Genomic DNA, 17,025 nt, shown 5'->3' with positions numbered 1-17,025 from the left:
CAGATAAATCTACGATAGAACATTAGGGCTTGTCGGTAGAATAGTAAAATTAGATTTCAGCGTTGAAGATAGATTTCTGACTTTAATACCAATCGTAGATGGTACAGCAACAGCGTTGTATGGCAAAATAGTAGAATATTTTGTTGAAAAAATATTCCTTACAAATCAAACATGATAGGCTTTGCTTCTGATGGTGCTAACGTTATGTTCATTAGTCACTTTGTTTAAAAATGACATACCTCACCTTTTTACTATGAAGTGCATTTGTCATTCTTTTAACCTATGCGCATCATACGCATGTGAGAAATTGCCAAGGGGCTTTGTAAGGGGCAAATCGCACGTTCCGGCAACATCTCATACAACCGACACCGCAGCATCACAGCTGATATGAACTGTCTAATTTTGTGTTCTGTGTTCGACCCGGGTCCATGACCATATATGGTCAAGAATAAAATCTCGCCATGTCAACACGTGTGTGTTTGATTTCTACTCAAAAAATCACAAGAAATTAAGCTACGAATTAAACGACTCAACATTGGTCCTTCGATTACGGATATCAATCAGTGAAGCAAGAAATTCATCAAAAACAATCAAAAAGTGAAGCCAACAAACAGGCGATTCCGAAGATCTCGTATGCACATCCGATGGGATACAAAACTTAATCCATTCAGGTTAGTGCGTCCCTTCAGGGTGTTCCTACCAATCCAAAAGTTTTAGTCGATTACCAATGAGCAAACATGTCGAATGGAAATCAAACAAATCTTCAAACGTCGAAACATCAAATCGCAGTTAACAAGATTCAATACATTTTTCGAAAGGACAAAAATCCAGGCACCTCCAAATTTAGTTGAATTTGAAGTTCGCTTTACAGACATTCAAGGCATTCTAGATAATTTTTGTCAAATTCAAACCGAAATTGAAAATTGTGACCATGAAACAGGTTTTGAAGTACATGATCAGGAAAGAGCAAATTTCGAGGACTCTTATTACAGTATAATAAATCAGGCTAAGGTATTTTTATCAACTAACCATCCAGAGATGGAAGATCTCTCAGGAGGGGTACACAGTAACATTGCACAAAATTCTCAAGTCGGGTACAATGCTAATATAAAATTACCGCCCATACCTCTTCCCTGTTTTGAGGGAGAATATGAACAATGGCCATTTTTCAGAGATACATTTTCTTCACTTATATGTGATAATGACTCAATACCGAACATACAAAAATTTCATTATTTACGTTTATCGCTTAAAGGCCAAGCGGCTTCACTTTTAAGCTCTCTCGAAACATCTTCAGAAAATTACACAGTAGCGTGAAAACTTTTGTGTGACAGATATGAAAATAAACAAATTTTAGTCAGAAACCACATTATGCAATTCTTGAACTTGAAACTCTAACTAAGGAAAATCATACAAATTTAAGAAAATTACTTGATGGTATGACACGGCATTTAAGAGCATTAGAGGCACTAGGCCAACAAATAAATACTTGGGATGCGTTAATTTTACAAATCATGTCCTTGAAACTTGACTCATCAACTCGGCGTCAGTGGGAAAATGAATGCATAAAACATGACAAGGTAACTAAAGACATTTTTACAAATTTTCTTGAACAAAAATGTAAGGTCCTTGAAAATTTAGATTTTGGGAACAACAATCATCAAATTAAATCAAAACCTCAAAAATTAGTAAAGGCTTATAAGGTATCGCAAACACCAATTTGCAGCAAGGGTCATTTAATTTTTAATTGTCCTGGTTTTATCGCGCTAAATCCAAATGCGAGATTCACTGAAGCTAAACGACCGAAGCTATGTCTGAATTGTTTGCTTAACAATCATACATCTGATAAATGTAGATCTGTGCTTTGTAAAAAATGCGAAAAGAGACACAACACTTTACTACCTTTTGAAAATAGTAAAGATGAAAACACACCAACTAAACCATTGCCGATAGTTGATCACTCAAAAAATTCAGAAAGCAATCAAAATGACAACATTAAATCAAGCCATTTTAGCAATGTTAGTTTAGGTACAGTATTACTTTCTACTGCGTTAGTGAATACATTTGACAAACTTGGAAACTCACATCAAATTCGAGTACTTCTAGACAATGCAAATGAATCAAGCTTTGTAACACAATCATTGTGCAAGAAATTGCAACTGCCTACCAAATCAGTGAATTTTACCGTTGCTGGTATTGGTCAACAAAATTCCAAGGCTTTAGAATCAACATCACTCAAGATTCAGTCACGTCAAAATTCATTCAATGTACAACTGAACTGTCTTGTAATACCCAAAATCACAGGCAACTTGCCAGCTGTCACTATTGACACATCTTTCCTAAAGATTCCTCCAAATCTTGTATTAGCTGATCCCACCTACAACAAGTCTAGTGGAATTGACCTATTAATACAGGCTGATCATTTTTGGGAACTTATATGTGTAGGACAAATTAAGCTTGGGAAAAAACTACGAACATTACAAAAAACATCTTTAGGTTGGATAGTTTCTGGAACAGTGTTTCCTCGAAAATATTCTACTACTCACAATGAAATTTCTTGCAATCTTAGTGTTGCACATGATCTAGATTCTCAATTGAAAAGGTTCTGGCATCTAGAAGAGATTAATAATGATGAAAGGATTCTATCACCCGAACAACAATTTTGGTGAAGATTCGAATTGTCAAAACTCAATTCCCAATTACATCCAAAGGCAAGTTCGATCATTTCCTCAGATTTCTATGCTGATGACCTTTTTACCGGCGGAGATTCTATTGAAGAAGTCATTGAACTCAAAAATCAAATAATTGACATACTCAAACAAGGTGGCTTCGAACTTAGAAAACTTATGTCAAACAAAATGGAAATAATGGAAAATTCTGCTCCAATGGAATTTCTTTCAATTGGAGACTCACAAAATAAAACTCTCGGTCTATTGTGGGATTCGCGACAAGATATTTTACGTTTTTCCATTAACACATTCACATATCATCCTTCAACTAAACGTGGTATTTTATCTTGTATTGCACTCATCTATGACCCACTTGGTCTTCTAGCACCTGTTGTTATAGTCACTAAAGTCATTATTCAAAAATTGTGGCAATGCAAAATCGACTGGGATGAGTCCATACCACTTGATTTATTTACAAAATGGAAACAGCTTCAAGATCAACTTCACCTTTTAAATTAACTTAAGGTTCAAAGACTAGTTTTTTCGCCCCATTCAGTTTCCATTGAAATTCACGGTTTTTCTGATGCCAGTGAGATCGCGTATGGAGCCTGCATTTACATAAGATGTCTAGACAATTTTGAAAATTATTGCACTCAGTTGCTTTGTGCAAAATCCCTTAAAAACTATTACCATTCCTCGTCTCGAATTATGTGGAGCTTTACTGTTAGCAGAACTCGTTGACAAAGCAAAACGGGCTCTGAACATAAATTTTGACGAATTCTACTACTGGTGTGATTCAACAATCACTCTTGCTTGGATTAAAGGCTCGCTACATCAGTGGAAAATATTCGTCTCAAACAGAGTCACCCAAATTCAAAACTTGACTGAAACTAATTCATGGCAGTACGTCAATACTCAAGAAAATCCAGCTGATCTTCCATCTAGAGGATTAAGTCCAATCGATTTTCTCAAAAATAAATTATGGTTCAATGGAATCAAACTGGCTATCTAAACCGACCGAAGGGTGGCCCATTTTTACGACAAATACAGATTCAGATTCAGACGTACCTGAAAAACGAGTTACTAGATCATTCACCCTTGTTTCAACTGCAAACAACTTTGATTTAATCAATAAATACGCAGATTTAACAAAATTAGAGAGAATAACTTGTTATTGGCTAAGATTCATTCAGATTTGTCGTCTTCCCCAAAATCAACGAAATTACGCATCTCTTTCAACAGCTGAATTAAACAATGACACTAATTAATTGTTACAATATCAAGAATTTGCAGCTGCGATTAAGGATCTTTCCAAATCAAGACAAATTAAAGCAAGTAGCAAACTGATAAAACTCAGTCCTTTTTTGGATTCATTCGGCACTTTAAGAGGCGGCGGGAGATTTAAGGATTCCAATTTCAACTCCGACAAAAAATACTCCGCAATTCTGCCATCCAATCATCACCTAACAAAACTTTTCGCAATGTATGAACATCGCAGATTGTTACATACTGGTGCGCAAACAGTACTAGCATCATTTCGCGGCAGATTTTGGCTCATTTCCGGAAAAAACATTGTAAAGAGGGTAACACGAGAATGTATTCAATGCTTTCGAAGTAATCCAATTCCAACCCAATATTTGATGGGCAATTTACCGCAAGTTCGTTTAACACCAAGCAGGCCTTTTCAAAACAGTGGCGTAGATTATCGTGGTCCATTTTTGTTAAAGGACAGAACAACCAAAAATTTCAAGGTAATTAAATCTTGGATTTGCTTATTTGTCTGTTTGTCCACAAAGGCAATCCACCCAGAACTGGTTACAGAATTGTCAACTAACTGTTTTCTTGCTGCCATGCAAACATTTCTTTCACGCCGTGGTATAAGCTCTCAATTATTTTCTGATCATGGCACTAATTTTGTAGGATCAAAAAATGAATTAGAAAAATTAATCATTAAAAATCAAGACGAAATTCAAAGACAATTAAGTGTTAACGGAACTACCTGGCATTTTATTCCCCCCAAAGCACCTCATTTCGGTGGCCTCTGGGAGGCTGGAGTTCGTTCGACAAAACACCATTTAAAACGAGTGTTAAAGGACACACCTTTAGCCTATGAAGAATTTTCAACGATTTTATGCCAAATTGAAGCTTATTTAAATTCCCGGCCATTAACTCCTCTCAGTTCAGACCCCAATGATCCTCAAGCCTTGACACCTTCGCACTTCCTGATTGGAGAAAGGCTGACAAAAATTCCCGAATCGGACTTCACACCAATACCAGAAAACCGTTTATCGAAGTTTCAAAGATGTCAACGGCTAGTACAACACTTCTGGAAGCGTTGGTCCAACGAATTTATATCGGAACTGCAGCAAAGGCAGAATTGGACTAAATGCTATCCGAAATTGCTAAAGCCAGGTTCCTTGGTTATCATCAAGGAGGACGATTTGCCCCCATTGAAATGGAAGCTTGGAATCGTACAAGATGTTCATCCAGGAAGTGACGGAATAGTTCGTGCAGCAACTGTAAAGACACCATTCACAACTGTAAAGCGACCAGCAGTCAAACTTTGTCTCCTTCCGAATGATGACAATCAAACATCCGTTGAAGCCTAGCGGCTGTCAAGGCGGCCGGCATGTTAGGCACAAATCGCACGTTCTGGCAACGTCGCATACAACCGACACCGCAGCATCACAGCTGAGATGAACTGTCTAATTTTGTGTTCTGTGTTCGACCCGGGTCCATGCCCATATATAGTCAAGAATAAAATCTCGCAATGTCAACACGTGTGTGTTTGATTTCTACTCAAAAAATCACAAGAAATTAAGATACGAATTTAGAGTTGTAACATTAAACGACTCAACAGGCGTGAAAGATTTCTGTAGAGACGTATATAATCATGTACAAAATTCTCCAAAACGTATTGGAGATTTCAAAATATTTCAAGCATTCACAAATATTAAACCACACAAATTACTCCACCCTAGAAAAACCAGATGGTTGTCGCTTATGGAGGTAGTAAATAAGCTTCTAGAACAATTACCAGCTCTCAAATTGTATTTTCAAGCTGCAGTTCATGTAGATACATTACTTTCTGTGCAATAAATTCTCTCCAAGGCTCTCGAACCGACAACTGAATTGTACCTGGATTTTTTGAAATTTGCATTACCTATATTTAACGATCTCAATAAAGAAATGCAATCCGAGACTCCGAAATTATATTTACTATACGACAAAATACTGACCGCATACACAACGATCTTGGAATGCTTTGTAGAAGCTGAATATTTGAATCTCACTGAACAACAAAAAAATGAAGCACAAAATATTTTATACGCAAAAGAAACTTAAATATTAAACCTTGACTTCTCGAGTGAGCAGAAACATTTGCCGATGCAACATATATACGTTGGTGGAATGATGCCAAATTTGATCAGAAGAAAGAGAGAAGTAGGAGAAGTAGAGGAAGAACAGCTGAAAAATTTCTACTTAAAGTGTTATATCGAGGCTGCAAAACAGAAAGGTTTCCTTTTGACGACAAAGACCGTCAAGCATTAAAAAGTCTGAAGATGCTAAATCCTAAAGCAATTCTGGATCCTGAAATAAAAAAGAAATTCCCTTCCATTGCAGATTTACATTATTTCTTCCCAAAGATTTGTCCAAATAATATAATGGAACTAGATAGAGAATGGCGAATGTTAAGAAATGTCGATTTTTCTTTCGACCCAAACAAAACTCTCGATATTATCGACTTTTGGAAACATGTACAAGAATTAAGAAATGGAGACGAATCTCCAACATTCCCTACATTGTGTGAATTGGTAAAAAAGCTTTTGTGCCTACCACATAGCAGCGCCGCCGTGGAAAGGTTATTTTTTACTATAAATATTATGAAAACCAAATTACGCAATAGAATATCGACTACAACTATTAAAGGAATATTACATACTAAATCCGAAATAACTGATTGCTATTCATTTGAAGCTACAGAAAAGCACATGAAGAAATTCAACAAAAACATGTATGATTTTAAAAATAAAAATGAGTGTGAAAATATTGAAGATGAGGCAATTGAAAATGAAACTGAAAAATAATTTTACTTTGATTTTTGTTTTATGTTGCTGTGATTATAGAATTTGAAAGATATTGACATGAATATATAACTGTTTGTATCAAAAAATGATAGTTTAAACTGATATTTGCAGTTTTGATGCGGTTTTAGGTACGATATGAGTCGAAGAAGCCGATTTTGACTGAAATCTGTTTAAAATGATAAGGAAAAACCTACTATCAATCCAAGAAAGTGAATTTTGTGTGAAGTTGGTAAAGTTACCTGTAGTTTTAATGTAAATTTCATTCCGCTAAGTTATGGCCACGTGGAGACGTCGGGCCAGTTCGTACCTATATCCGCAGCAGGTCTCCAAGGTGAAGAGCCTCTAGTCGATAGAATAATGTCGGTAAGGGAAGTCGGCAGGGGAAATCCCCTGGGAAGCAATACGACGCGCACGAAGTTGTTTGGCGGTTAACCCCTGTGCTGTTGCGACATTCTACTGCAATAGTGAAGGGCTGGGACGCATATTAGGTTTAGAAATGCCCCAAGATAGTGTAGATGAGGGGGTTGTCACTGTCTCCACAATCTGTCCCGAAATTTTCGAAACGCCCATCGGGAAAGCCACAGAACGCACACGACACGTTAAGACGACACACGCGACTATCCCGGATTCGATGGCGCAAGGGCGATGGCGAAAAGCCCCGATTTACGAGCAGCCGCGAAACGCATGTCCACACTCGACGACCTCTCTCAAGAGAGGCATAGTTAAGTTACTCCCGCCGTTTACCCGCGCTGGATTGAATTTTTTCACTTTGACATTCAGAGCACTGGGCACAAATCACATTGCGTCAACATCACGTTAAGACCATCGCAATGCTTTGTTTTAATTAGACAGTCGGATTCCCCCGGTTCGTGCCAGTTCTGAGCTGACTGTTAAATAGCGGGCGAAGAGAACACCGGAAAACCGGAGTTTTCCAGGTCTCGTAGCGAGGCGGTTCCGCGGGAGGCCAAAGCTCGGGACCGGGTTCGGATCGGCTCGTTAACCGGAACTCGCTTCCTCGCCAAGCCCGACATGCCCCGATCCTTAGAGCCAATCCTTATCCCGAAGTTACGGATCCAATTTGCCGACTTCCCTTACCGACATTATTCTATCGACTAGAGGCTCTTCACCTTGGAGACCTGCTGCGGATATAGGTACGAACTGGCCCGACGTCTCCACGTGGCCATAACTTAGCGGAATGAAATTTACATTAAAACTACAGGTAACTTCACCAACTTCACACAAAATTCACTTTCTTGGATTGATAGTAGGTTTTTCCTTATCATTTTAAACAGATTCCAGTCAAAATCGGCTTCTTCGACTCATATCGTACCTAAAACCGCATCAAAACTGCAAATGTCAGTTTAAACTATCATTTTTTGATACAAACAGTTATATATTCATGTCAATATCTTTCAAATTCTAGTCAAAATCGGCGTCTTTGGGCATTTTAGTAACGAAAACCTTAACAAACTATTAGATTTCGACGTAAGGCAAACTTTCGGAGTCAAATAGTTGCCGATTTCGATAAAACCTTAGTCAGAATCTGCTTTTTCGCCTCTTATTGTACCCAAATCTACCTTAGAAATGTAGATATATACTTAAAACACCTTCTTTTGGGACAAATAACTGGTTTTCGCCCTTGATTTACGGAAGATTATAGCCAAAACATGCATTTTCATAACTTAGCGAACTGAAATCTACATTAAAACTGCAGATAACTACTTAAAAATTCACTTCCTTGAATTGATAATATGTTTTTCTTTGTCATTTTAAACAGATTCCAGTCAAAATCGGCTTCTTCGACTCATATCGTACCTAAAGCCGCATCAAAACTGCAAATATCAGTTTAAACTATCATTTTTTGATACAAACAGTTATATCTTCATGTCAATATCTTTCAAATTCTAGTCAAAATCGGCGTCTTTGGGCATTTTAGTAACGAAAACCTTAATAAACTATTAGATTTCGACGTAAGGCAACCATTCTGAGTCAAATAGTTGCCGATTTCGATAAAATCTTATTCAGAATCTGCTTTTTCGCCTCTTATTGTACCCAAATCTACCTTAGAAATGCAGATATATACTTAAAACACCTTCTTGTGGGACAAATAATTGGTTTTCGCTCTTGATTTACGGAAGATTATAGCCAAAACATGCATTTTCATAACTTAGCGAACTGAAATCTACATTAAAACTGCAGATAACTAATTAAAAATTCACTTTCTTGAATTGATAATAGGTTTTTCTTTGTCATTTTAAACAGATTCCAGTCAAAATCGGCTTCTTCGATTCATATCGTATCTAAAACCGCATCAAAACTGCAAATATCAGTTTAAACTATCATTTTTTGATACAAACAGTTATATATTCATGTCAATATCTCTCAAATTCTAGTCAAAATCGGCGTCTTTGGGCATTTTAGTAACGAAAACCTTAATAAACTATTAGATTTCGACGTAAGGCAACATTTCTAAGTCAAATAGTTGCCGATTTCGATAAAATCTTAGTCAGAATCTGCTTTTTCGCCTCTTATTGTACCCAAATCTACCTTAGAAATGCAGATATATACTTAAAACACCTTCTTTTGCGACAAATAATTGGTTTTCGCCCTTGATTTACGGAAGATTATAGCCAAAACATGCATTTTCATAACTTAGCGAACTGAAATCTACATTAAAACTGCATATAACTACTTAAAAATTCACTTCCTTGAATTGATAATAGGTTTTTCTTTGTCATTTTAAACAGATTCCAGTCAAAATCGGCTTCTTCGATTCATATCGTATCTAAAACCACATCAAAACTGCAAATATCAGTTTAAACTATCATTTTTTGATACAAACAGTTGTATATTCATGTCAATATCTTTCAAATTCTAGTCAAAATCGGCGTCTTTGGGCATTTTAGTAACGAAAACCTTAATAAACTATTAGATTTCGACGTAAGGCAACCATTCTGAGTCAAATAGTTGCCGATTTCGATAAAATCTTAGTCAGAATCTGCTTTTTCGCCTCTTATTGTACTCAAGTCTACCTTAGAAATGCAGATATATACTTAAAACACCTTCTTTTGGGACAAATAATTGGTTTTCGCCCTTGATTTACGGAAGATTATAGCCAAAACATGCATTTTCATAACTTAGCGAACTGAAATCTACATTAGAACTGCAGATAACTACTTAAAAATTCACTTCCTTGAATTGATAATAGGTTTTTCTTTGTCATTTTAAACAGATTCCAGTCAAAATCGGCTTCTTCGACTCATATCGTACCTAAAACCGAATCAAAACTGCAAATATCAGTTTAAACTATCATTTTTTGATACAAACAGTTATATATTCATGTCAATATCTTTCAAATTCTAGTCAAAATCGGCGTCTTTGGGCATTTTAGTAACGAAAACCTTAATAAACTATTAGATTTCGACGTAAGGCAACCTTTCTGAGTCAAATAGTTGCCGATTTCGATAAAATCTTAGTCAGAATCTGCTTTTTCGCCTCTTATTGTACCCAAATCTACCATAGAAATGCAGATATATACTTAAAACACCTTCTTTTGGGACAAATAATTGGTTTTCGCCCTTGATTTACGGAAGATTATAGCCAAAACATGCATTTTCATAATTTAGCGAACTGAAATCTACATTAAAACTGCAGATAACTACTTCAAAATTCACTTCCTTGAATTGATAATAGGTTTTTCTTTGTCATTTTAAACAGATTCCAGTCAAAATCGGCTTCTTCGACTCATATCGTACCTAAAACCGCATCAAAACTGCAAATATCTGTTTAAACTATCATTTTTTGATACAAACAGTTATATATTCATGTCAATATCTTTCAAATTCTAGTCAAAATCGGCGTCTTTGTGCATTTTAGTAACGAAAACCTTAATAAACTATTAGATTTCGACGTAAGGCAACCATTCTGAGTCAAATAGTTGCCGATTTCGATAAAATCTTAGTCAGAATCTGCTTTTTCGCCTCTTATTGTACCCAAATCTACCTTAGAAATGCAGATATATACTTAGAACACCTTCTTTTGGGACAAATAATTGGTTTTCGCCCTTGATTTACGGAAGATTATAGCCAAAACATGCATTTTCATAACTTAGCGAACTGAAATCTACATTAGAACTGAAGATAACTACTTAAAAATTCACTTCCTTGAATTGATAATAGGTTTTTCTTTGTCATTTTAAACAGATTCCAGTCAAAATCGGCTTCTTCGATTCATATCGTATCTAAAACCGCATCAAAACTGCAAATATCAGTTTAAACTATCATTTTTTGATACAAACAGTTATATATTCATGTCAATATCTTTCAAATTCTAGTCAAAATCGGCGTCTTTGGGCATTTTAGTAACGAAAACGTTAATAAACTATTAGATTTCGACGTAAGGCAACCTTTCTGAGTCAAATAGTTGCCGATTTCGATAAAATCCTAGTCAGAAGCTGCTTTTTCGCGTCTTATTGTACCCAAATCTACCTTAGAAATGCAGATATATACTTAAAACACCTTCTTTTGGGACAAATAATTGGTTTTCGCCCTTGATTTACGGAAGATTATAGCCAAAACATGCATTTTCATAACTTAGCGAACTGAAATCTACATTAAAACTGCAGATAACTACTTCAAAATTCACTTCCTTGAATTGATAATAGGTTTTTCTTTGTCATTTTAAACAGATTCCAGTCAAAATCGGCTTCTTCGACTCATATCGTACCTAAAACCGAATCAAAACTGCAAATATCAGTTTAAACTATCATTTTTTGATACAAACAGTTATATATTCATGTCAATATCTTTCAAATTCTAGTCAAAATCGGCGTCTTTGGGCATTTTAGTAACGAAAACCTTAATAAACTATTAGATTTCGACGTAAGGCAACCTTTCTGAGTCAAATAGTTGCCGATTTCGATAAAATCTTAGTCAGAATCTGCTTTTTCGCCTCTTATTGTACCCAAATCTACCTTAGAAATGCAGATATATACTTAAAACACCTTCTTTTGGGACAAATAATTGGTTTTCGCCCTTGATTTACGGAAGATTATAGCCAAAACATGCATTTTCATAATTTAGCGAACTGAAATCTACATTAAAACTGCAGATAACTACTTCAAAATTCACTTCCTTGAATTGATAATAGGTTTTTCTTTGTCATTTTAAACAGATTCCAGTCAAAATCGGCTTCTTCGACTCATATCGTACCTAAAACCGCATCAAAACTGCAAATATCTGTATAAACTATCATTTTTTGATACAAACAGTTATATATTCATGTCAATATCTTTCAAATTCTAGTCAAAATCGGCGTCTTTGGGCATTTTAGTAACGAAAACCTTAATAAACTATTAGATTTCGACGTAAGGCAACCATTCTGAGTCAAATAGTTGCCGATTTCGATAAAATCTTAGTCAGAATCTGCTTTTTCGCCTCTTATTGTACCCAAATCTACCTTAGAAATGTAGATATATACTTAAAACACCTTCTTTTGGGACAAATAACTGGTTTTCGCCCTTGATTTACGGAAGATTATAGCCAAAACATGCATTTTCATAATTTAGCGAACTGAAATCTACATTAAAACTGCAGATAACTACTTCAAAATTCACTTCCTTGAATTGATAATAGGTTTTTCTTTGTCATTTTAAACAGATTCCAGTCAAAATCGGCTTCTTCGACTCATATCGTACCTAAAACCGCATCAAAACTGCAAATATCTGTATAAACTATCATTTTTTGATACAAACAGTTATATATTCATGTCAATATCTTTCAAATTCTAGTCAAAATCGGCGTCTTTGGGCATTTTAGTAACGAAAACCTTAACAAACTATTAGATTTCGACGTAAGGCAAACTTTCGGAGTCAAATAGTTGCCGATTTCGATAAAACCTTAGTCAGAATCTGCTTTTTCGCCTCTTATTGTACCCAAATCTACCTTAGAAATGTAGATATATACTTAAAACACCTTCTTTTGGGACAAATAACTGGTTTTCGCCCTTGATTTACGGAAGATTATAGCCAAAACATGCATTTTCATAACTTAGCGAACTGAAATCTACATTAAAACTGCAGATAACTACTTAAAAATTCACTTCCTTGAATTGATAATATGTTTTTCTTTGTCATTTTAAACAGATTCCAGTCAAAATCGGCTTCTTCGACTCATATCGTACCTAAAGCCGCATCAAAACTGCAAATATCAGTTTAAACTATCATTTTTTGATACAAACAGTTATATCTTCATGTCAATATCTTTCAAATTCTAGTCAAAATCGGCGTCTTTGGGCATTTTAGTAACGAAAACCTTAATAAACTATTAGATTTCGACGTAAGGCAACCATTCTGAGTCAAATAGTTGCCGATTTCGATAAAATCTTATTCAGAATCTGCTTTTTCGCCTCTTATTGTACCCAAATCTACCTTAGAAATGCAGATATATACTTAAAACACCTTCTTGTGGGACAAATAATTGGTTTTCGCTCTTGATTTACGGAAGATTATAGCCAAAACATGCATTTTCATAACTTAGCGAACTGAAATCTACATTAAAACTGCAGATAACTAATTAAAAATTCACTTTCTTGAATTGATAATAGGTTTTTCTTTGTCATTTTAAACAGATTCCAGTCAAAATCGGCTTCTTCGATTCATATCGTATCTAAAACCGCATCAAAACTGCAAATATCAGTTTAAACTATCATTTTTTGATACAAACAGTTATATATTCATGTCAATATCTCTCAAATTCTAGTCAAAATCGGCGTCTTTGGGCATTTTAGTAACGAAAACCTTAATAAACTATTAGATTTCGACGTAAGGCAACATTTCTAAGTCAAATAGTTGCCGATTTCGATAAAATCTTAGTCAGAATCTGCTTTTTCGCCTCTTATTGTACCCAAATCTACCTTAGAAATGCAGATATATACTTAAAACACCTTCTTTTGCGACAAATAATTGGTTTTCGCCCTTGATTTACGGAAGATTATAGCCAAAACATGCATTTTCATAACTTAGCGAACTGAAATCTACATTAAAACTGCATATAACTACTTAAAAATTCACTTCCTTGAATTGATAATAGGTTTTTCTTTGTCATTTTAAACAGATTCCAGTCAAAATCGGCTTCTTCGATTCATATCGTATCTAAAACCACATCAAAACTGCAAATATCAGTTTAAACTATCATTTTTTGATACAAACAGTTGTATATTCATGTCAATATCTTTCAAATTCTAGTCAAAATCGGCGTCTTTGGGCATTTTAGTAACGAAAACCTTAATAAACTATTAGATTTCGACGTAAGGCAACCATTCTGAGTCAAATAGTTGCCGATTTCGATAAAATCTTAGTCAGAATCTGCTTTTTCGCCTCTTATTGTACTCAAGTCTACCTTAGAAATGCAGATATATACTTAAAACACCTTCTTTTGGGACAAATAATTGGTTTTCGCCCTTGATTTACGGAAGATTATAGCCAAAACATGCATTTTCATAACTTAGCGAACTGAAATCTACATTAGAACTGCAGATAACTACTTAAAAATTCACTTCCTTGAATTGATAATAGGTTTTTCTTTGTCATTTTAAACAGATTCCAGTCAAAATCGGCTTCTTCGACTCATATCGTACCTAAAACCGAATCAAAACTGCAAATATCAGTTTAAACTATCATTTTTTGATACAAACAGTTATATATTCATGTCAATATCTTTCAAATTCTAGTCAAAATCGGCGTCTTTGGGCATTTTAGTAACGAAAACCTTAATAAACTATTAGATTTCGACGTAAGGCAACCTTTCTGAGTCAAATAGTTGCCGATTTCGATAAAATCTTAGTCAGAATCTGCTTTTTCGCCTCTTATTGTACCCAAATCTACCATAGAAATGCAGATATATACTTAAAACACCTTCTTTTGGGACAAATAATTGGTTTTCGCCCTTGATTTACGGAAGATTATAGCCAAAACATGCATTTTCATAATTTAGCGAACTGAAATCTACATTAAAACTGCAGATAACTACTTCAAAATTCACTTCCTTGAATTGATAATAGGTTTTTCTTTGTCATTTTAAACAGATTCCAGTCAAAATCGGCTTCTTCGACTCATATCGTACCTAAAACCGCATCAAAACTGCAAATATCTGTTTAAACTATCATTTTTTGATACAAACAGTTATATATTCATGTCAATATCTTTCAAATTCTAGTCAAAATCGGCGTCTTTGTGCATTTTAGTAACGAAAACCTTAATAAACTATTAGATTTCGACGTAAGGCAACCATTCTGAGTCAAATAGTTGCCGATTTCGATAAAATCTTAGTCAGAATCTGCTTTTTCGCCTCTTATTGTACCCAAATCTACCTTAGAAATGCAGATATATACTTAGAACACCTTCTTTTGGGACAAATAATTGGTTTTCGCCCTTGATTTACGGAAGATTATAGCCAAAACATGCATTTTCATAACTTAGCGAACTGAAATCTACATTAGAACTGAAGATAACTACTTAAAAATTCACTTCCTTGAATTGATAATAGGTTTTTCTTTGTCATTTTAAACAGATTCCAGTCAAAATCGGCTTCTTCGATTCATATCGTATCTAAAACCGCATCAAAACTGCAAATATCAGTTTAAACTATCATTTTTTGATACAAACAGTTATATATTCATGTCAATATCTTTCAAATTCTAGTCAAAATCGGCGTCTTTGGGCATTTTAGTAACGAAAACGTTAATAAACTATTAGATTTCGACGTAAGGCAACCTTTCTGAGTCAAATAGTTGCCGATTTCGATAAAATCCTAGTCAGAAGCTGCTTTTTCGCGTCTTATTGTACCCAAATCTACCTTAGAAATGCAGATATATACTTAAAACACCTTCTTTTGGGACAAATAATTGGTTTTCGCCCTTGATTTACGGAAGATTATAGCCAAAACATGCATTTTCATAACTTAGCGAACTGAAATCTACATTAAAACTGCAGATAACTACTTCAAAATTCACTTCCTTGAATTGATAATAGGTTTTTCTTTGTCATTTTAAACAGATTCCAGTCAAAATCGGCTTCTTCGACTCATATCGTACCTAAAACCGAATCAAAACTGCAAATATCAGTTTAAACTATCATTTTTTGATACAAACAGTTATATATTCATGTCAATATCTTTCAAATTCTAGTCAAAATCGGCGTCTTTGGGCATTTTAGTAACGAAAACCTTAATAAACTATTAGATTTCGACGTAAGGCAACCTTTCTGAGTCAAATAGTTGCCGATTTCGATAAAATCTTAGTCAGAATCTGCTTTTTCGCCTCTTATTGTACCCAAATCTACCTTAGAAATGCAGATATATACTTAAAACACCTTCTTTTGGGACAAATAATTGGTTTTCGCCCTTGATTTACGGAAGATTATAGCCAAAACATGCATTTTCATAATTTAGCGAACTGAAATCTACATTAAAACTGCAGATAACTACTTCAAAATTCACTTCCTTGAATTGATAATAGGTTTTTCTTTGTCATTTTAAACAGATTCCAGTCAAAATCGGCTTCTTCGACTCATATCGTACCTAAAACCGCATCAAAACTGCAAATATCTGTATAAACTATCATTTTTTGATACAAACAGTTATATATTCATGTCAATATCTTTCAAATTCTAGTCAAAATCGGCGTCTTTGGGCATTTTAGTAACGAAAACCTTAATAAACTATTAGATTTCGACGTAAGGCAACCATTCTGAGTCAAATAGTTGCCGATTTCGATAAAATCTTAGTCAGAATCTGCTTTTTCGCCTCTTATTGTACCCAAATCTACCTTAGTAATGCAGATATATACTTAGAACACCTTCTTTTGGGACAAATAATTGGTTTTCGCCCTTGATTTACGGAAGATTATAGCCAAAACATGCATTTTCATAACTTAGCGAACTGAAATCTACATTAAAACTGCAGATAACTACTTCAAAATTCACTTCCTTGAATTGATAATAGGTTTTTCTTTGTCATTTTAAACAGATTCCAGTCAAAATCGGCTTCTTCGACTCATATCGTACCTAAAACCGCATCAAAACTGCAAATATCTGTTTAAACTATCATTTTTTGATACAAACAGTTATATATTCATGTCAATATCTTTCAAATTCTAGTCAAAATCGGCGTCTTTGGGCATTTTAGTAACGAAAACGTTAATAAACTATTAGATTTCGACGTAAGGCAACCTTTCTGAGTCAAATAGTTGCCGATTTCGATAAAATCCTAGTC

General features: G+C 34.8%; 1 protein-coding gene across 1 annotated transcript; it reads left to right on the top strand.

Moving 5' to 3' along the window:
• Positions 1–1,572: 1,572 nt before the first annotated feature.
• Positions 1,573–5,278, top strand: LOC132703161 (uncharacterized). Its single transcript, XM_060672290.1, has 4 exons — positions 1,573–1,580; positions 1,727–2,665; positions 3,327–3,622; positions 4,590–5,278. Exons 1-4 carry the CDS (start codon positions 1,573–1,575, stop codon positions 5,276–5,278), a joined length of 1,932 nt encoding a protein of 643 aa, XP_060528273.1.
• Positions 5,279–17,025: the final 11,747 nt, after the last annotated feature.

Source organism: Cylas formicarius, unplaced genomic scaffold (genome assembly GCF_029955315.1).
Source record: "Cylas formicarius isolate icCylForm1 unplaced genomic scaffold, icCylForm1.1 PGA_scaffold_6__28_contigs__length_40554024, whole genome shotgun sequence".
NCBI classification, from domain to species: Eukaryota; Metazoa; Arthropoda; class Insecta; order Coleoptera; family Brentidae; genus Cylas; species Cylas formicarius.
The sequence above is the reverse complement of the archived record's forward strand: the minus strand, read 5'-3'. Positions and strand labels throughout refer to the sequence as shown.